Genomic DNA, 21,132 nt, shown 5'->3' on the forward strand with positions numbered 1-21,132 from the left:
GAACAACATGAATTTCGGGTCAACTCTCATCATTGTTTGGTTATTACCTTATAACCACAATTCTAAAAAAAACAATTAACGACTACGAAAAGAAAAACATAAAGATTAAGTGAAACATTTTTTTTTTCAAATAAACATAAAAAAAATAACATCAAAGCAAATAAATCAACTCAGATCAAATTCAGCTCATATCAAATAATCAAATCACCCCCCAAATTAAAATATGCATTGTCCTCAATGTATAAACAAGAAAGAAATGGGACATGCATACCTCACACGACGAGCGTCAGTGCTCGCCGTCATCATCATCGACATCCTCATCCATGTGCTGGGGTGGGTCCTGAGGAGGAGGTCCTGGATACTGTGGTGGTGGTCCTGGATACTTCGGTGGCCATGCAGGTGGCTGGGGAAACATGGGATCTTCTGGACCTATAGGCGGGAACCGCTAAGCAAGCACGGAGGTGAAATCCATCATGAATCCCATAAAATGGTCCGTGCGGTACTGAAGTGAATCTAGCACCTGGCGCTGCTCGACTAGTAACTGTGTAACGTACCGTACTTTTACTACTTCAAAATTTGCGGAAAAATTAAAATTTTTCTTTAATATAAAATAATCTTCAATATTTGCCATAAAATACCACAACCAAATCCCCCATAAGAAAAGGTTGTCAAAAGAGTCGTTCATAAAATATTTGAAATTCGACATCCCCAATAAAATTTGCTAACAAAATACTTGCTCAAAATATCTCCCATCACATCATATAAATCAGAGTATTTTTAAACTTTGCATAAAAACGTAAACATGGCGGTCCTCGGGTTTAGCCTCCCGCTCAGTCCAAGCCTGCCACTTGATCGCCACCTCCTGTCTCCTCATCAACATAAGCACCTGCATCGATCAAGTCTAGTGAGTCTAAAGACTCAACACGTATAAACTGGGAATAACGAGTATTACATAATAAAACCACATACAACTTCAAAATATAACATATATACTTGAAACTTAAACTTTGCGTAATAAACTTGAACTCTTAATAAACTTAAACTTTCATAATAACTTTGAACTCTCATAAACTTCTTTGAACTTGAACATACATACTTTGAAACTTGAACTTGAATAATAGCTTGAACTTTGCATAATAACTTTGAACATACGTACATACATACTATGACGTGCCATCATCATAAACTTTCATAAACATACTGCATACTTGAACATACGTAACTTCATCATTTTCGTAGAGGATGTTTCAAAGCAAGTGACCCATAACATAATAAATATCTGATCAGACAAACCACAGTACTGGGCTGACAGGGACGTATCCACTGCCACATACATAAGATCCCTGTTCATAATTTAACAGGCCAGTTGATCCACGTTCATAATTTAACGCTTCACAACCACGATCTAACCCGTTCATAATTTAACGGGCGGATTGGTCCCCGTTCATAATTTAACGCTTTCCAATCCTAACATAATTTGGTCACAAGACATTTAGCATACCTCCAAAAACTTAAAATATTTTCTTTGCACGTCCTGCATACTTACTTGGTGTTGAGGGATTCGTTGGATCTCGATTGGGGCCGTTGCTGCACATACTAACATGAATTCAAAAGCTTAACTTGCATATCTCATACTTAGCATGCTTACTCTCCAGCTCAAACGCCTCTTAGGACATTCTAAAATTCCCATGACTCGACCTTGTAAATCGTAGTACTAAATCATGACATCAAACTCAAATCATACTATAAATTTTTCCCAAAACATGAAGGACACGGACCTTGCTTAAAACACGGTTCAATGATCCAAAATGAAACTCCATATCATCTAAATTAATTTTTTGTATACTAGGATATAAAGATTTAATAATACTCAAAAAAATCAAGAAAAACTAATTTTGAAGTCAAAAATCTGCACTAGGCAGCGCTGTCCCGCACAGGCAGCGCACCCGCGCTGCACACAGCAGCGCCGGTGCGGCGCTGCTGCCGCACAGGCAGCGCACCCGCGCTGCCTACAGCAGCGCGGGTGCGGCCTGCTGCCGCACAGGCAGCGCCCCTGCGCTGCCTCTGGCAGCGCAGGTGCGGCCTGCCCTCGGCGAGGCAGCGCCCCTGCGCTGCCAATGGCAGCGCAGGTGCGGCGCTGCTGCACCCGAACGCTACTCTTCCGACACGAACTCCTAAAAACATCATTACTAACTTTCGTATATGTAGCAACGATCACCCATCGATTCCCAACGAAGCCTGCAACAAGAAATTCTCAAGAACACATTAAAATTCATAACTTTCTTGAAACATGATTTGAGCAGTCATACTAAAAACTCCATAACTCACTCGTTTTTAATCCAAATAACTCGAATTTTATATCAAATCGAACGTATCAAAAAGATCTACGTTTTTGTAATTAAAAGTTTTCTCAAAATCTTTACTGAAAAATCGCAGTATTTTTCAGAACAACAAAAACGTGAATTTGGTGATCCAAAAATTGTTTCAAACTTGATCTAAACGTGATTGCTCAAACTTCTACGCATCGCACATATAATTTTCGCATAAATAACAACACAACACATAATATGACATGATCGATGCAGCAAGAACAGAATATACGTGCCTTTTGATATTTAAAAATACCGTAACGACGATACCGAAGCGGAGATGATACGGGAGACGATCCGGGACGAACTTGGTTCAATTTTCTTCAAAGAAAACTTACTAAATATATACTGGAAATTTTCAGAGGAGATGTGCTCGTTGAATGAAAAAGGAAAAGGGAAGAGAATGAAATAAATAGATTGAGAGATGAGTGTTTTTTTAAAAACACAACCTTCTTTTTGTCAAAAAGGTTTAATAGCATGTTTTGTTTTTGTTGTGTGTGTGTGATACGTGTAGGAGTAGGTGTAAAAGTGTGTTGAATTGTCAAATATTTTAATATGAATGTGTGGTGTGTGCGATATACATGTAAGTATATATATATATATATATATATATATATATATATATATATATATATATATATATATATACATAAAATAATCATGCCAATTAAAATATTAAACAATTAATCAAATTAAAAAAATAAAATTTTAATCCTTTAAATAAATTTACTAAAATTTTCTAATTTTAAAATAAAATGTTCCAATACTAATTCTTTAAAAGTTTAAAAATCCTTACATTGCTAAATACATGAATTAGATCTTTAAATTACTAAAACTAAATAATTCATTTAAAATACTCCAGTCTTAACTTAAAATAAAACACCGCATTAAAATTCACTAAAAATCGTCCCGGTCTCCTTTCCTCAATCTCGCCTCGAATAATCGCCTGAAACATAAAACTCTAGAAAACATTTTAACGTACATTAAATAAACATAAATAATTAAAATAATGAAATTTCATAAATTAAATAAATGCATGGATTTTACGTATACTGATTTTGGCTTTACAAACTGCCTCTGATCCTGCATCTCATTCTCTAGTCGTCTCAATCTGTCTCTCCTGCGCTGTCGGGCTCCTTCAGGTGGTGGTGGTGGAAGCGGTGCCTGTGGCAGGTCCTCGTCATCTGAATCAACGGGAGGTATATAGGGAGCAACGATGGGAGCCTTCGGCTTAAGCACTTGCTCATCAGGCGACCAAGAGACGCCGGCCTGTCTGCAGAGTTCGGTAACAATGTGAGGGCATGAAAGGGCGACCGGAGCTAATCCAATGCCGGCTCACATGATCGATCTATATATTATTCTTCCCAAGTTAACCGATTTGCCCATCAAAATCGCAAAGACAAGCGCAACTTTGTCTTTGGTTACATCGTGGTAATGCGAGGATGGGAGAACCTGAGCCAACACGAATGACGTCCACGCACTTGCATTAGGGTTCATCTCGGATTTCTTCAGTGAGATTGGACCACTCGCGCTCATTTTCCATACGGCGCCTGCCTGACACACAATCCGAATGACCTCTGAATAATCAACCCCATCGTCTAAGAATGCACTGTACTCATCTTCTTCGAGGCTTAGCATCTGATATATCGTATTTATCGTCTGAGAATCAAACGATACCAATTTACCTTGCACCAGTACCTTTGACTCATCATGCCGTATCCGCAGATTGGCATAGAATTCTCGCACGATAGAAATCACAGCGTCTAGAGGCGGTTGAGCAAATTCAACGCACTATCTTCTTTCCAGTTCACGCTTAATAAAACCACGTAATGTTGATAAATTAAATCCCCTCTCTGGGATAATCGACCGAGTCATCGAGCTCTCATACACCTGTTGGGCTTCTTCACTCCAAAATCGGTGCGAATCAAAGCTCGAAGAGGAAGAAGCACCCTTCTTCGACTTCTTTTCTGGTGCCATCAATTCAATAAACAAATAACACAATCACACAATCAAACCCAACCAAAAGAGAGACCAAAATCGAAGATAATCGGACCCCCAAATTTAAACACGATAATCGCATCACACCAATAATCCAATAAGAATTCAACGCACATCCAATGACAGAAGATTTATACCAATTCGACGTACCCACTTCACAATATCACAAATTCCTCACTAGATTGACACCAACTTCAACAAATTTCAAGATTGGAGAAAAATTTCGAATTAAACCTTTGATTTCACGAGAGAGTGGCCAGAAATCGGAGTGTTGTTGAAAAAATTGTTGTTGTGTAGGCAGTGGTGGGCTTTCGGTATAGCGGCAGCGGCGTCGTGGGTAGCTGAGGAAGTACGGCGGCGGCGTGGTGGAGTGTGGAAGGAGGGAGGTTTCTGAATTCTGAAGTCGCGGTCCCTATTTTTTTTTCTTGTACTGAGTCGCGCGCAAATGCGCGCCCTGATTGGCGCATATGCGCCGACCTTTCTGTAATTGTCGCGCATGTTCGCGCCTGAAGTGGCGCATATGCGCCAAACCTTCTGCCATAGGGGCGCATGTGCGCGCAAATAAGTCACGCTTATGCGCCGATTCCACTTCCTAGAGCGCGCATGTGCGCGAAAATAAGTCGCGCATGTGCGCGGAACATCCTGTCCAAAAATTTCGACTTTTCTTCCTTTTTTTTTTAAATACCTGCAAAAAAATAACAAAATGTAAATTAATAGTTGAATCGAGAAAATTAAAATTAATAAACTAAGGAATCGAAATAAAATAAAATAACTAAAATAAATGCAAAAATAAATAAATGTGGGTTGCCTCCCACAAAGCTCTTGGTTTAACGTCATCTTTCCTCGTTTCACGTCAATGATGGCTCCAACAGCAGCCAATAATGGTCGTCCTAGAATAACGTGAACGTCCTGACTATTCTCCATATCGAGTACCAAGAATTCTGCTAGAACTTTCAATTTGTCAATCTTCAGTTCAACATCATCCACAATACCCAATGGTACCTTCACCGATTTATCTGCCAGCTGCACGCTTAATTCAGTGGATCTCATTTTGCTCAATCCAAGTTTCTCGTAGAGAGAACTTGGCATTATATTTACACTTGCTCCTGAGTCACAGATTGCTTTTTCCACCAAATGACCCCCTTTCACATGGTACAATAAATTCACCGAGATCTAGCAACTTCTGATGAACATTCCTTCGTGTTCCTTTGGTAAATTCACCTTCCACCTGATCTGCAAACTCAATATTAGTGTTTAGGTTCTTGAGATCTTCAAGACCTTTTTTCTTTTGAAATTCATCTCGTAATTGTAGAAATCTTTGGGGGTAGGGAAGTAAAGAAATATTAATGCATTGATTTAAATCGCACCTCTCAGATTTCTTACCTCGGGCTCTTTTGGTTGGTATTAGCTTTTCATCCCGGACAGGTGTGGGTTCAACCTCCTTCTCTTCTTTGCCTACCACACCAAACTCTTCATCCTGTATAAAAATGGCATTCACTTCTCTCAGATTTGGGTCTGCAGTCTTTTGGACTGCGCCTGACGGTTGAGACGTGAGTTGCTTCGTTATCTGCCCCACTTGCAATTTAAGGATTTTCAAAGTAGCACCAATACTCGCCATATGTGTCTCAAGGTTGTCAAGTCTAGACTCAGTTCTAGACATCCTCTTACCAGATTCAACAACAAATGTCCCCACTAAATCCTCAAATGATGGCTTCCCTTCCCCATTTGATGTATTGAACCCCGGTGGAGGATTCAACACATTCTTATTGTTTACACAAGAAAAATTTTCGTGATTTCTCAACCCAGGATGATAAGTATTAGGGGGGAGTTACCTCGATATCCGTCAAAGCCTCCAAAGTTCTTGTTGTTGATGTATTGGACTTCTTCAGGAAAATGTGATTCTTCAACAACAACCGGTGGTCCCTCAGTGTTTGATGTACCCACTTTATTCATAGTCGCTATCTGTGTAGTCAATGCTGATACTTGTGCAGCGAGTGATGTGATAGGATCCACCGCATAAATTCCAGCAGTCCTCTGTACTCCTGACCTCTCAGACGGCCATTGATAGCTGTTAATAATCATTTGCTCAAGCAAGTCGTAGGCTTGAGCAGGAGATTTGGCAAAGATCGTGCCACATGCCGCTGCATCCACTGTAGTCCGTGTCTGACCATTCAACCCGTTATAAAACAACTCAATCTGCACCCAGTCTTCAAAACCATGATTAGGGCACTTCCGCAACAACTCCTTGTACCTCTCCCATGCTTCATAAAGCTGCTCAAAGTCAGTCTGCCTGAAATTACTGATCTCAATCTTCAATTGCACAGACTTCGCTGGGGGAAAATATTTAGAAAGAAATTTCGTCGCCAGCTCCTGCCATGTAGTGATACTTTCCAAGGGAAGCGATTGGAGCCATCCTCTCGCCTGGTCCCTGAGAGAAAATGGAAACAAGCGCAATCTAATAATATCATCAGAAACATTATTAATTTTTACCGTATCCGTGATCTCCAGGAATGTTCTTAAATGAACATGAGGATCAGAAGTGGCAGTTCCAGCAAATTGGTTCTGTTGAACCATATTTATCAGTGCGGGCTTCAACTCGAAATTGTTTGCGTTTATGGTCCCTCTTGCAATGCCAGAGTAATGATTGTTGGTCACTGGTCTGAAGTGGTCTCTGATAGGTATGGCGTCTGGCGGGTTATATCTCGCGTACTCTCTGTTTTCAGCCATTGTTTGGATTTCTTCCCTTCTCGCTTTTCTTATTCTCCTCGCAGTTCTTTCGATCTCCGGATCAAAGATAAGCAAATCAGGGCTGTGCGATCTTAGCATGCACTGTAAAACAGAAAAGATTATAGATTAACAAAGTAAATAAAATAAAATAAAGTCTAAATTAAAGTAAAGACTAATTAGTAATGATATCAATATGCAATTAAATAGTTTACTCCCCGGCAACGGCGCCAAAAACTTGTTGCGTGTTTTCACTACCGCAAGTATACAGTGTCAAGTTTTAGTACTGGTTAGAGTACAGATATCGATCCCACGAGGAGTAAATATTTAAAACTGTATATTAATTACCATAATTGACATAGCTCAACTTTATTTAAACAAATCAAATAGTTGGTTTGTAATCAATTCAAATAAAATAACAATTCCTTAATTCTAGCACGCCGTAGAATTTCAATGAGTAAAGCAACCTAGAGATATCATTTCGTCGAGTCTCCCCTATGCTAAATTAATATTGACTAACATTTAATTAAATAGCACCATATTTATTAACCAAGAACTCACAATATTTTCTATTCCCTCTGTCGAGTGTTAAATAGAAATGTACTACCTATTACGGATTTTAATATGTCTATTCAAAATCACGTAACACGTAATAAATGTAAACAAGGTTCTTTTATGGATTCGTCAGAGTTATACGTCTTTTGCACGTTATAAATATCTAACGATGTGATTTCTTCTGTCATAATTTCAATCCCCTCTGTCGAGTGTTAGATTTCTATTATGTAATCAATCGAATTATGGCCAGTAATTCAAAAGCATTAAAAACAAGAAATCACAAATAAACACGATGAAATAATTCAATGAAAATTCAAATCGTCATTAACATATGTTCAACCACGACTACATCAATCTCTAGAAAATAAAATTAGTTCATGCTCAAATCAAGATCACAATGAAACCTGTTTATGATCATTAAAACGTAAAAACAAAGAACCGAATTAGAAACGTGTTGAAGGGAGATAAAAGTGCGTCTCCGTGTCCGGATTTAGCGTCTCCAGTCTCCGTTCTTTGCGTTCCGTCGTTGGCTCTAGTGTTTCCCTTGCACTCTCTGATGGCGGCTGCTTCTAAATATTTCGGAACTCCCCTCTCAGTCCACGCGAAAACCTATTTTATTATGAGACATCGCGCCGCGTGCATATGCGCGACACAGACTCGCGCATATGCGTGGGTGCTTCTAGTGCTGCTCTTCGTCTTGTGCGCATATACGCGCTGCTCTCGGGTTGTCGCATGTTGTCTCTCGCGCATATGCGCACCATGAGCGGCGCATATGCGCAAGGCTCACTGTATGGGTCGCGCATGTGCGCGGCTTTGGGGGCGCATATGCGCCAATCTTTCTGCCAGTTGCGCGCATGTGCGTGGGAATAAGTCGTGCATGTGCGCCGTTGCTTTGCCCTCGGCTCCTGTTTTTCTCACCCTTCTTCTCATAAGCACCATTTTAATGCATTTTCATGCCCACGTCGTAGTCGTACCTAGCTATCTGCAATCATACCAAAAACAAAAAAATCGCGTAATTCCGCCCAAAAAGACTAACAATCTATATGAAGTATAGGAATAATATAAGTGCATAAAATGCACTTATCAATCTTGCACTGCATTTGTTATACCCGCATGTCTATCAGATATAAGGCACACACCTCTACACCCTCTGATAACATTTCGTGCAACATTACTTAAGAACCAATGCCAAGACTTATAATTTTCTTCATCAACAAGCGCAAATGCTAGAGGCAAGACCTGTTTATTGGCATCCAAAGTAACTGCTATGAGTAGTTTGTGCTTATGCTTGGTGTACATATGGGTACCGTCTATACTGATTATGTTGCGACAAAGTCGAAAACCATCTATACATGGTTTGAAGGCTCAAAATACAAAGTTCAAAATTTTATGTAGCTGGTCATATCATCGAAGGTGCTTACACTCTACAATAGTTCCTGGATTGTACTTCGACAAAGATCACTTATATTTAGGAAGCAAAGTTACAGAGCTTTCCCAAGTGCCATAGACGATCTCCACCGCTCGCTTCAAACTCTGTCATGCCTTAACATACAATATATCATACCCATATTTTGCTTTTATACTTTCTCGCACATACTTGATCTCGTATGCAGGATCACAACGCACGATTCCCAAAAGTGTACTGGCTATCATGTTGACGTCAACGTTGTAGTGATCTATACCCACTTGGCTAGATATGAATATGTGTTCATCATCATATTTTGTGATCATTAAATACCCTAATTTCTTTTTCATTGATGCTCGAAGTCCCCACCCACAGTTGCCACCTTCTGATCCGTTCTTGTATTTGACATTCCAAATTATCAGAGAACTTTTGATAACGATATATTCACATCTCAAAACTCGAACAGAAAAATCCTTTATTGAATCTATTAAATCTTTTTTGCTCTTAAAAATCATTTTCACAGCGAGGTCAGGCCTATCAGGATTGCAAAATTTTGTTCGTGGTGCTGAAGGAAGACCAAACGAATCTTGAATTTTTTCGTCAAATACTTCATTCAAAAATTGGAGAATTTCACGTAAATGTTGCTCTGGTGCATTAGGAAAGTTCTCTGTCATGGTAGCTCCAGACATCAGGACACGCGACGATGTGCCTTCATTTGCATTTTCAACATAGTCATCATCTTCTCCGTCAATTGATATAGCATATAAAAATCATCATCGTTATTCATGACATGATGAGATCCGGAATAGGATGAACCTGTAGCAGCCGAGACTTCTAGCAAAAACCTAGGCTTGCTACCCACATTCATTTTCAAAAATTTAGACCGAAACCTAGGGTTTGGAGAAGCTGTAGCAGTCGAGACTTCTAGCAGACCTAAGAGGGATTTTTTTGAAGTATTTTGGAAGACTAAAGTGTAGGAAAGTCGTCTCCCAATCTTCTCTACCATTCTTTGGTACCAAATATCGAGCTCCGAGTATTTTAAATCACAAAATCACGCCCTATACCTTTGTTTGCTCATCATTCACAGCATAATACGTATTTTTGAATGATCTTTCATGGTATACGATAGATCTAATGTTTTATTTATGTTTTGATCGAATATGCATGGAAAAACCTTTTTTCTTCGCTTGAGACTCACGTTTTTGGCATGGTTTGAAGGAGGCTGCCAGGTTTCAGTGTTTAGAGGTTGAATCACAGCAGGTTTGAAGGTTTTTAAGTGCTGGAATTGAATATAGATCAAGCCATGTAGAGGGCCGATTGGATCACAGGGTTTTGGGGACGTTTTTAGCTCGATCGAGTAGGGGAAGAGGGGCAGCCGTGCATGGGCTCGTTCCAGGCGTTTTTTCAGGTCCTGATGGGTCTGAGTAAGGTCTAGGTGTTCCATGGGTTGCTGGTCGAAAGGGCTATCACTGTGGGCTAGAGGCTAGGTCGCACGAGTTAGGGCTTGGGGCGAGTCGGTGTTTTTCTACGTGCTTGGCTCTCTTTGGGTGGTTCAGGAAAGTGCTCAGGGGTTTCATCTTGGTCCTAAGTTGGGTAGTTAGGGCCTGGTCTTGATGGCTTGGGGCTAGGGCCGATGGTTAGAGCCTAAGGGTTCGAATTAGGATTCCAGTTGTTGTGCAGAAATTTTCAGCGGGTTAGGTGGAGGTTTCAAGGGTCATAAAGGGTTTGATTGGGGCAGTATAAAGCCTGGTTATGCATTGTTAAGCTATAGTTTAAGTTTGGGAAAAATTGATTGAGTTTCAGGTTAAAACCGAGACTCCGGTCCAAGTTTTAAAAAGAATTATGAAACTTAGTTAATGGGCTTGGGTTATGTCTAAGAAGGATTAAAAGTGTGTTTTACGGTGTTTTGGTAAGTTTGGATGGATTCGGGTCGAAGTTCTAAGGTCCAAGGGTAAATCAAGTTAGTGTTTCAGAGGCAAAATGGTCATTTTACACTTGAATAAGGTTAGCAGTCCTGGCATTGTCCTCATAATTGAAAGTTTATGTCTAAAAATGTTTATTGTGAATGAATGTGAATTTTTATGTAAAATGGTAAAGAATAGGTTGCATGCTTGCTTTCAATAAAATGTTATATGCATGAATTTTTATAAGTGATGGATATGATAAATGTTTTGAAGGGGTGATTTGATTATGACTAATATGAATACGAATATGAAATGATACGATGACATGTAAGGCCAATGCTCAGTTGACGAGTGATAGTGTCGCTGATGTCCCCGTCACCTGGTACCATGGTAATAGTAAGATTGATCAATCGACAAACAGCTAATATGAAAGTCATAATTAACGATCTAATTTCATCTAAGGGGAAAACGTATATGTACATGATGTCAGAAAATGATTATGTTTATGTAAGATCATGAAAGTTATGATACTTACAGTACTTTTCACTGTTGCATATTATGTATATGTGTATTTTGTTATCGTGGTTAAGGTGTGTTTCATGCAGGTGAGCATGAGGAGACAGGGGGTGCCGATGACTGATATGATTGATCTGGTGGAGTACGAGAACCCGAGGACCTTGCGTTATTTCCGCAAAGATGATCTTTGAGGATATGTTTAAGCTGCATTTTAAACAATTTAAGATTTCAATGTGTTTATGGTTTGACATATTGTAGCGTCTTACTTGATTCTTTTGTTTTTACACAGTAGACGCATAGGGTGGTTCATTTATATGATTTTAACTGCAATGATTTATTCAGTAGTCGAATTTATTTTTATAGAAAGTTTCGAATTTTTATACGTATGGGCGTATGTATATGCTTCGGCCATTGGCTAGATTTTTTTTAAAATTGGCTAGATTTTTTTTAAAAAAAAAATCAGTAAATGTTTAGGGTCTTTTCAGTGTCTGTCTCACAACTCGTTCTTCTCGGGAGCGCTATGGCAAGTAGAAACCTCCGCCCCAGCACGCCTATCTCGGCTTTCATGTCCATATCACCTGTAAATCAACCCAAATACATGAAAAACAATATTGATTCCTAACATGTAATAAAAATAACTAAATTTACACGAAATCTCACGACACGTTTTTTAAAAGTGAGATGAAATTTGACGAAATGAAAAGTGAGATAAAAATAATAAAAAAAACATTTTTAAAATTTTAAAAGTGAGATAAAAATAATAAAAAAAACATTTTTAAAATTTTAAAAGTGAGATAAAAATAATAGAATTTTTTTTAAAAGTGAGATAAAAATAAAAAAAAAAAACAATGTGACGAAATGACACGATAAAAAATTCATAAACACCTATCAAGCACAAGGTTGGGATGAAATTTAAAAGTGAGAATGATTTTTTTAAATTTTACAAGAAGTAATGCATATGCATGGATTTTTTTGTAATTTAATTTATTTTTGTAATTTAATAATAACATATAACCCTCTATGTAAGCACTCGTAACATTTTTCTTATTATTGAGTTCCTTATATATTTGTATCATTCATTGTATAAACTGTCGCTAAAATCTGCGTAAAAAAAAAAAAAAAAAACATTTACTTTTATTATTTAGCAATTTTTTAAAAAAAATACAATACACTTATGATCTTAATTAAAACACTTAAAAAATTAACCAAAAATTGTAACAAAAAAATGTACCTAAAATCGAAATTAAAATCGTATAAGAAAGAAAAATTTTAAGTGTTGTAAAATAGTGTGGAGGAAAGTGGAACGGAAATCGGATATTTATAGGCAATTTGTGACTATTACCGACGGTTTAAGAACAAATTGTCGCTATTAGCGACGGTTTAAATATAATCGTCGCTGTTTTACGGCAATTAGCGACGGTTTATTGAAGACTGTCGCTAAAAGCGACGGTAGTTTATTATACCGTCGCCGATTTACAGATAGTATATAATATTACTTTCCGCAGCGTGCTTTTAATGCGCGCCGTTAATAACATAGTTATTAACGGCGCGCATTAAAAGCACGCTGCGGAAAGTATATAATATTTACAGCAAACATAAATGCGCGTTGCAGATATTACTTTCCACAGCGTGCTTTTGATGCAAGCCGTTATTTCTGTCAAATGCAACAATATTAACAGCGCACATATTAATGCACGCTGTTAAAAGCACTTTTCGCAGCGTGCTTTTAATGCACGCCGTTGATAACGTGCTGCGGAAAATCATTTTTCTTGTAGTGAGAGATTCCATATTAAAAAATAAAACATTTAAATATTACATATATTTGGATAGAATTACAACCCTACCAAACAATGTTGTCAAACCCCCTTTTCGGGTTAGGTGGGTTAGGGGAGGGGGGTAGCTTTGGCAAATCTCCAACCACTCTTCAACGCTTTAAACATAACGTAGTCTACCAAATAAAAACATTATATTTTTTTTTTTTTTTTTGTATTTATAAAAAAAGTGTCTACGATGAAGACTACCACGTGCATATATATTCTAATATGGAAAATTAGTAATTCAGATTTGGGTTTAATTCTTGTATAGCTTTTTCCCTATAAATAAATATGTTGGTATGTAATACACATTTGTAATTTAAATGACAGTTAATATAATGAGTTATATATTATTATTTTCGTTGTGTGAAATAAAAAATTTCAATCGATGTGCAACGATCCACACCCAGCGGCGCCGAAGTGTCCAACTACTTTAGAAGAGGAAATTCATTTTCCAAATATTGTATATATAAAAACAACTGAAATACAACAACAGGGGTGGTGGCGCAGTTGGCTAGCGCGTAGGTCTCATAGCTTCTGAGTTATCCTGAGGTCGAGAGTTCGAGCCTCTCTCACCCCATAATTTCATTTTTATATTTTTAAATTTATTTGGTCGATGATTCTATTTGAGATAGCGAGTAACCATGCATGGAGTAAGTAGCAAATGCATGTAAATGTTTTTAGCTTAGTAATGGATTCGCTTTAGAACGTCTCTCTCGGCCGTTTCTAAGGTTTGGTGAGTGGAGATCTCCTATCATTCTGTAGGGTATTGGTTTCTGGTCAGGGGTAGTGTTTAGCTATGGATCCAAAGGAAATTGTCAGAAGGGTGATGATACTCACGGGAAATCTAGGGTCCGATCCCAACGAGCGTCACTAGTTCAGACGTGGGCTTTAAGATGACCCTGAGCCTGAAATCAAGAAAAAGACCGTTAAGAGGGGGCTAGGAGGGTGTCCTGGCGTAGCCCCTCCGACGCTCAAGTCAGTGACTGAGGATATATGAGGGGAGCAGCTAAGGGTGCTGCTGAAAACAATATCGAATTCCTCCTTGAATTAACAATCAAACCTGGTATTTATAAGAGAATACCTGGGCCCTTGATGGGCCTGTCTTTCATTTGGGCCAGGGATGGGCCAGGGGTGATGGGCTCATCCATGGGTATCACCAGTCTCCCCCTCCCAAGTCGAACTGAATCGCAGGTTCGAAGTTCGATTAATTGTGTTGTCCTCATTTGCAAGGTGTGAGTTGTGCATTTTCTTCCACCCGCTCGTGAGTCTCTGAAAATTGGAAGCTAATCCGTAATCCTAGCATCGCTTCATAATCACCTCGTCGTCACCCTCGCCCACGCCAAGCCTTCATCCTCGCCTGCCAGCCCCTCACCCTCGCCCAAACCGCGAAGCTCGCCCAAGCCCTCTCGACGCACTCGCCGCCTTGCTCGCCCCGTGTTCCAGCCTCGCCCAGGTGTCTGCGCACCCTTCGCACGCTCGCCCAACGCTCCCCAGCTGGCCAGCAAGCGCTCGCCTGCAGCGCGCCTCGCCCCACCAGCCGCATGCTCGCCCGAGTGTCCGCCAGCTCGCCCTGCCTTCGCCTCGCCCTAGAATCTCACCCCCCAGCGCGCATCACACGCTCGCCCGGCATTCGCACGTCACGCCCCTTCGCACGCTCGCCCAACGCTCCCCCCGCCCTGCCTTCGCCTCGCCCTAACACCTCACCCCCCAGCGCGCACCACACGCTCGCCCGGCATTCGCACGTCACGCCCCCTCGCACGCTCGCCCAACTCCAGCTCGCCCAGCCGTGCCACGCTCGCCCCTCGCCTGCTCGCCCACGTCGATGCTCGCCCCTCACCCGAGCACCCACCTCGCCCAGTCTCGCCCAAGCGCTGCTCCAGTCTCGGCCAAGCGCTGCTCCAGGCTCGCCCCTCGCCTGCTCGCCCACGCCGATGCTCGCCCCTCACCCGAGCGCCCAAGTCCTCGCCCAGTACGTTGAGAATTTTGATATATTCCCTTGGGAAGGGTTGTGTGATTTCTGAAAAAAATTTATGTTAGGCGATCCCCGTAAACTCTGCTCCCCCGATCAGGTCGATCCCCGTCCGCTCCTCTGTTAGGCGATGCCTTAGCAGGAAAATAACATTCAACACCTCCATCTAACTCCCCTGCTAGGTGATACTTTAGCAGGAAAATAAAAATTCAACACCTCCATCATCTAACTCCTCTGCTAAGCCGGGCATTAGCAGGAAAATAAAAATTCAACACCTCCATCCTCTAACTCCTCTGCTAAGCCGGGCCTTAGCAGGAAAAATCAAACTTTCACCTCATCATCTCATAACTCCTCTGTTAAGCCGGGCCTTAGCAGGAAAATAAAATCAACACCTCCACCCTCTAACTCCTCTGCTAGGCGATGCCTTAGCAGAAAAATAAAAATCAACATCATCACCCTCTAACTCCTCTGCTAGGTCACACCTTAGCAGGAAAATGAAAATCAACCACCTCTTCCCTCGCTAACTCCTCTGCTAGGTGACACCTTAGCAGGAAAATAAAAATCAACACCTCCCCCCTCTAACTCCTCTGCTAGGTCACACCTCAGCAGGAAAATAAAAATCAACCACCTCTTCCCTCTAACTCCTCTGCTAGGTGATACCTTAGCAGGAATATAAAATTTCTCCGTACCCCAACTCTGCTCCTCTACTAGGCGATGCCTTAGTAGAAAAATAAAATTTCTCCCCGCCCTCTAACTCTGCTCCTCTACTAGGAGATGCCTTAGTAGGAAAATAAAATTTCTCCCCGCCCTCTAACTCTGCTCCTCTACTAGGCGATGCCTTAGTAGGAAAATAAAATTTCTCCCCGCCCTCTAACTCTGCTCCTCTACTAGGCGATGCCTTAGTAGCAAAATAAAATTTCTCCCCGCCCTCTAACTCTGCTCCTCTACTAGGCGATGCCTTAGTAGGAAAATAAAATTTCTCCCCGCCTTCTAACTCTGCTCCTCTACTAGGCGATGCCTTAGTAGGAAAATAAAATTTCTCCCCGCCTTCTAACTCTGCTCCTCTACTAGGCGATGCCTTAGTAGGAAAATAAAATTCATTTCATCATCATAATGCAACAACATCCACGAACTTAAATATAAGAACTTGGCTTTATTAAATTTCAACTGATAACATAAGACAAATTCAGAAACGAAATACAAAAAAATTCAAGTCAAATTCTCTACGGTGGTAAGCGTTCCCGAGCCTCTTTAGAGCATTTCCCGGTGCATTCTCCAACTTTCATCTCTGCTCCTCTTGTACCTCAACAGGACAAAGTTACCCACTTCTTCCTTTCCCAATCATGTTAAGCTCCACACGTGATCTTTTTCCCTCCCCCCTCACTACCCCTGCATAACACCGACACGCGACTTTTTGGTCCCCGCACAAGACTCCAACTCCTTTTCCCACAGGAAACTTAAGCTTCTGATGATAAGTGGAAGCTACGGCTCTGAAATCCTTCAGGGCTGGCCGTCCTAAAATTCCATTATATGCTGAAAAAGTATCCACCACGGTGAACGCTGTCATCTTTGTTATCCGCCGAGGATCAGTTCCCAAGGATAGGGGAAGCAGAATCTGACCCAAAGGTGGGATGACGTGTCCTGCAAACCCATACAGCGGGGAGGAGACCGGCTCAAACTCAAATCCTTCCACCTTCATCTGATCCAACGTGCTCTTGAACAAGACGTTCACGGAGCTTCCATTATCAACAAATATCTTTGCCACATCATAATTGGCAATGGTGGTCGTTACCACCAAGGCATCCTTATGTGGAGTCACAACGCCTCGGAGGTCTTCCGGCCCAAAGCTGATTTCGGGGTCTTGTGGTAAGCCTGCACCCCTAGATATCTCAAAGTTCTCCAACCTTCTCCCATGTGCCTTCCGAGCTCGCCCACAGTCTCCATCAGTAGCATCCTCCGAGATCATATGAATCATTTCTCTCGTAGGGTGGTTATCCTCATTCATTCCCCTCCTCGGTTCCACGAGCTCCTGAGGGACATCATGACGTCGACCTTCCCCTCTCTGCTCACCCATCCTCTGATTTATCCATGGAGGGCCTTGACCACGCCTAGGGGGCGAGCGAGACCTTTGTCGACTCCTGAATGAGGATCTTTCTCGTCTATCCCGTGAAGGCAATCTAGCACTGCACCCAACCCTTCGCGACTTCTCCCCCCTCTCCTCGGGCTCCCTCACCTCCGTCACCTCATCACGACTCCTATCCAGAGGAACATGTGATGAGAATTGTCTTCTGTCCCTAGCTTTAATCTCCTCTCTTTCCCCTGCGCCCCTCTTCCTTCCTCCTCCCTCCGCTCCCTCAACTCCACTCCTCCCAGGTCGCTGCTCCATTCTCTTATGCCACTGGGCATCTTCAAGATTTATATATTTCTCAGCTCGAGCCAACAGATCATCATAGCTCGACGGAGGCTTCTTGACCAGCGACTTGAAAAACTCCCCTCCCCTCAGTCCTTGTGTGAAGGCACTTATCATGATGTCAGGGGTAGTCGCTGGTATTTCCAACGCTGCACTGTTGAAAAGCTGGACAAATTCTCGCAAAGTCTCATTCTCTTGTTGTTTCATCCCGAACAGGCTCAAATAATTTTTCTGGTGCCTCTTGCTGCTAGCAAATCGGTGCAAGAAGGCAGCTGATAAATCCTCGAAAGAGCGTATGGAGTTGGGCGGCAAGGAATTAAACCATTGCTGGGCTGACCTCACCAAAGTGCCCAGACACACCCTGCACTTGACTCCATCTGAATACTGATGCAACAGAGCTGTGTTCTCAAACCTCCCCAAGTGTTCTTCGGGGTCCGTATGTCCATCATATTCTTCAACCTTTGACTGTCGGAAATTTGGAGGAAGCCCCTCTTCCAAAATGGCGAGGGAAAAAGGACTTCCCTTCTTGGGGGCTGCAGCTCTGTTTCCCAATTGCTGCCTCAGCGTCCGTATCTCCCTCCACATCTCTTCCATCTCCGGATTCTCCTCACTTGGGCGGGGTCGCGTCTCCTCCACCCTACTCTGACTTTCCTCCACATTCTCCTCTCGCTCCTGGCGAGCGGCCTGATCTTCTGCAAACATAGACTCTTGATTCCTTTTCATGGCCTCATCCACTGTCCGGGTGATAAATTGAGCCAACTGTTCTAGGGTCAAGTTCCCCACATTTTCATTAGGACGGGGTTGCTCGACCCTGTTCTCTTGACGAGGTTGTTCTGTTCTCGCCTCCTGATGGGGTTGTTCCTGCCTCGCCTCAACATGAGACGGTTTGGGTCCCCTCTGAGGCCGCGATGACGCTAAGTTAACTCTTCTGCTTCCTCTCCTGCCTACCATCTCTACGTCTCAACTCAAACTTCCCACAGACGGCGCCAAGTGATACTCACGGGAAATCTAGGGTCCGATCCCAACGAGCGTCACTAGTTCAGACGTGGGCTTTAAGATGACCCTGAGCCTGAAATCAAGAAAAAGACCGTTAAGAGGGGGCTAGGAGGGTGTCCTGGCGTAGCCCCTCCGACGCTCAAGTCAGTGACTGAGGATATATGAGGGGAGCAGCTAAGGGTGCTGCTGAAAACAATATCGAATTCCTCCTTGAATTAACAATCAAACCTGGTATTTATAAGAGAATACCTGGGCCCTTGATGGGCCTGTCTTTCATTTGGGCCAGGGATGGGCCAGGGGTGATGGGCTCATCCATGGGTATCAGGTGAGTACATTAGTAGAATTTCTTTGATTTACTTCGTATATTCAATGAATTAATGGGTAGATAATTGTCAATGTAAATGCACGTGAAATAATAGGTTACCATTTTACTTGGCCGCGGGTTCTGTGAAAGACCCACTCATTATTCCGGCAACTTTAACAACTCTAGGTGGGTAAGGTGCTTTCTCCAAAGGCGGTTAATCGAGAAACGTTTCGGCACAGATGCTGCGTATTTTACAGGCGAAAAAAGTAGTGAATATTGAGGTTATTGGGGAAAATCTATTTCTTCAAGATTTTTCTTCGGATATTGATCGTCGTCGTGATTTATATGGTGGACTACTGAATTTATTTAAGGACTTAGTAGTGTTTCAAGAGCCAATTGGTTTAAAAAATCCAGCACTACCGTCTTTTCATGAAACTCCGATTTGGGTCTAGTGTTATAATGTTACATGGGCTTTCATGAATACAGCTATAATCAGCAATATTGGGGAGCAGATTGTTCGGGTGATTGAGGTATATATCAGCCATTGTTGATTACATTGAAAGACTATTAAGAATACATTTTGACAATAAATCAACAGTTATGTATTCCAATTACAATTGAAGCTCGACGAAGTCAAAACATATTGATATTAGTTAGTTCTTGGTTATTAAAGAAAAAATTCGGAGTGACAAGTTTACTATTGACCATATCGGTACAAATTCTATGGTTGTAGATCTGCTTACTAAGAGACTATAACCCAAACAGTTTCAAGAGCACATTGTTCATATAAATATTATGTCAATTGAGAAATTTCAATTTTAGTGAGATTTTGTTATTTTAAATGCTTTCGGTTGTAGACATTTTAAGCTACACTTATGTAAAATTATTTTTTGCATAAATAAATTTTAATTCAAGACACGTTTTAATTATGGTTTAAAGTTTGATTTCAATAAAGTTTAAGGATGACCAATTGGAAATAGGCATGCTATGATCACCTTGCATGAAATTTTCACACATCCACTTCATAATTCATGTCATTTAGTTGTGTTCGCATATGTGATCATTGACGAGTCTAGTTACCTTGAGTATAGCGAAGACTGCTTTGATTCTATGTTGATGTTGAAAAAAAAAATTGTTGCACATAAATTAACAGGAAATAAATATTAAAATTAATATATCAGAATTGGGTGTTGTGCTTGGTGTTGACAGCACAAGCACACAACATAGCAGCGGAAATTTGTAATTTAACTTTGATATAATTTCAATAACAAAATACCAGATTTGAATTATGCACAAGTACAAATACTTGTGCGATGCCTCATGGCAAGAAATTCACTAGAACAATTATTTAAATCGTTTACACCAAAAAAAATACTAGTGAGAATATCAAAATCAAATTCCTTGACACTCCAAGGAATTAAAAATGCATCAAAATAAACCTCATAAAAACTAGATGCATAGAACAAAAAATGTATTGCTTAAAACAAAAAAAAACGAAACCACTCTTCGTTCAACACTCTGCGTCAGTGTTGTACTTCGAGTGTTGGCAATACCAATCGGCAACACTGTCACAAGATCGTCGGACCACTCTTGCTCATGTTGCAAATCTTCGAAACCTGAATCTCCCTCAGCAAAGCTCTATAGCCGTCAGCGTATCTTCCTGCTTCCCCAACTTTATTGATAGTTTACCCACTTATATATAATCCATTTCTTTGACCTAGATCTTCATAGATCCTTCCCACCTATAAACAAGGAAATGAGAGTTTAATAGGAATCAAACTCTAATCCAAAGATAACTACACTATATTTCAATAACAAACTTATAGATAGATTCCTAAATTAATTAAATAAATCCTAATAAAAAGATTCACTATATCAAGGAAATCAAATCTATCAGTTTTGGTTAGGAGTGCAAAAGCGAAACACAATCTCAAGATGAATTAGGAATAAAATATTCCTTTCAATCTCCCCATTTTTGCATTGCATGTCAAAACTTCCAACGATGGCGACTGTGACACAACTCCCCCTGCGATGTAATATTTTATCTCCCCCTAAATTTCATCTCCCCCTGAATTTGACAAGTTTGTGCAGTGGGGTATTGTGGACCGTGTTGTTAGCACTTTCCACAACACATACCTAAACTTTGTTGAGCTGATTACAATACT

General features: G+C 41.0%; 1 protein-coding gene and 1 non-coding gene across 2 annotated transcripts; one reads left to right on the forward strand and one right to left on the reverse strand.

Moving 5' to 3' along the window:
- The first annotated feature begins 13,780 nt into the window (after positions 1-13,780).
- TRNAM-CAU (transfer RNA methionine (anticodon CAU)) lies at positions 13,781-13,865 on the forward strand. The gene is given in 2 exon segments: positions 13,781-13,818; positions 13,830-13,865. It is a non-coding gene; the product is annotated as a tRNA-Met (tRNA).
- A 2,710-nt stretch (positions 13,866-16,575) lies between these two features.
- On the reverse strand, positions 16,576-18,618 carry LOC140805765 (uncharacterized). The gene has a single exon (XM_073162065.1). The coding sequence runs from the start codon at positions 18,616-18,618 to the stop codon at positions 16,576-16,578; it is 2,043 nt and encodes a 680-aa protein (XP_073018166.1).
- Between the last annotated feature and the right edge of the window lie 2,514 nt (positions 18,619-21,132).

The sequence above is a fragment of the Primulina eburnea genome, chromosome 1 (genome assembly GCF_022965805.1).
Source record: "Primulina eburnea isolate SZY01 chromosome 1, ASM2296580v1, whole genome shotgun sequence".
Lineage (NCBI taxonomy): Eukaryota > Viridiplantae > Streptophyta > Magnoliopsida > Lamiales > Gesneriaceae > Primulina > Primulina eburnea.

Coding starts and splice junctions, on each gene's coding strand:
- LOC140805765 (XM_073162065.1), bottom strand. CDS start 18,618: ATGGTAGGCAGGAGAGGAAGCAGAAGAGTTAACTTAGCGTCATCGCGG.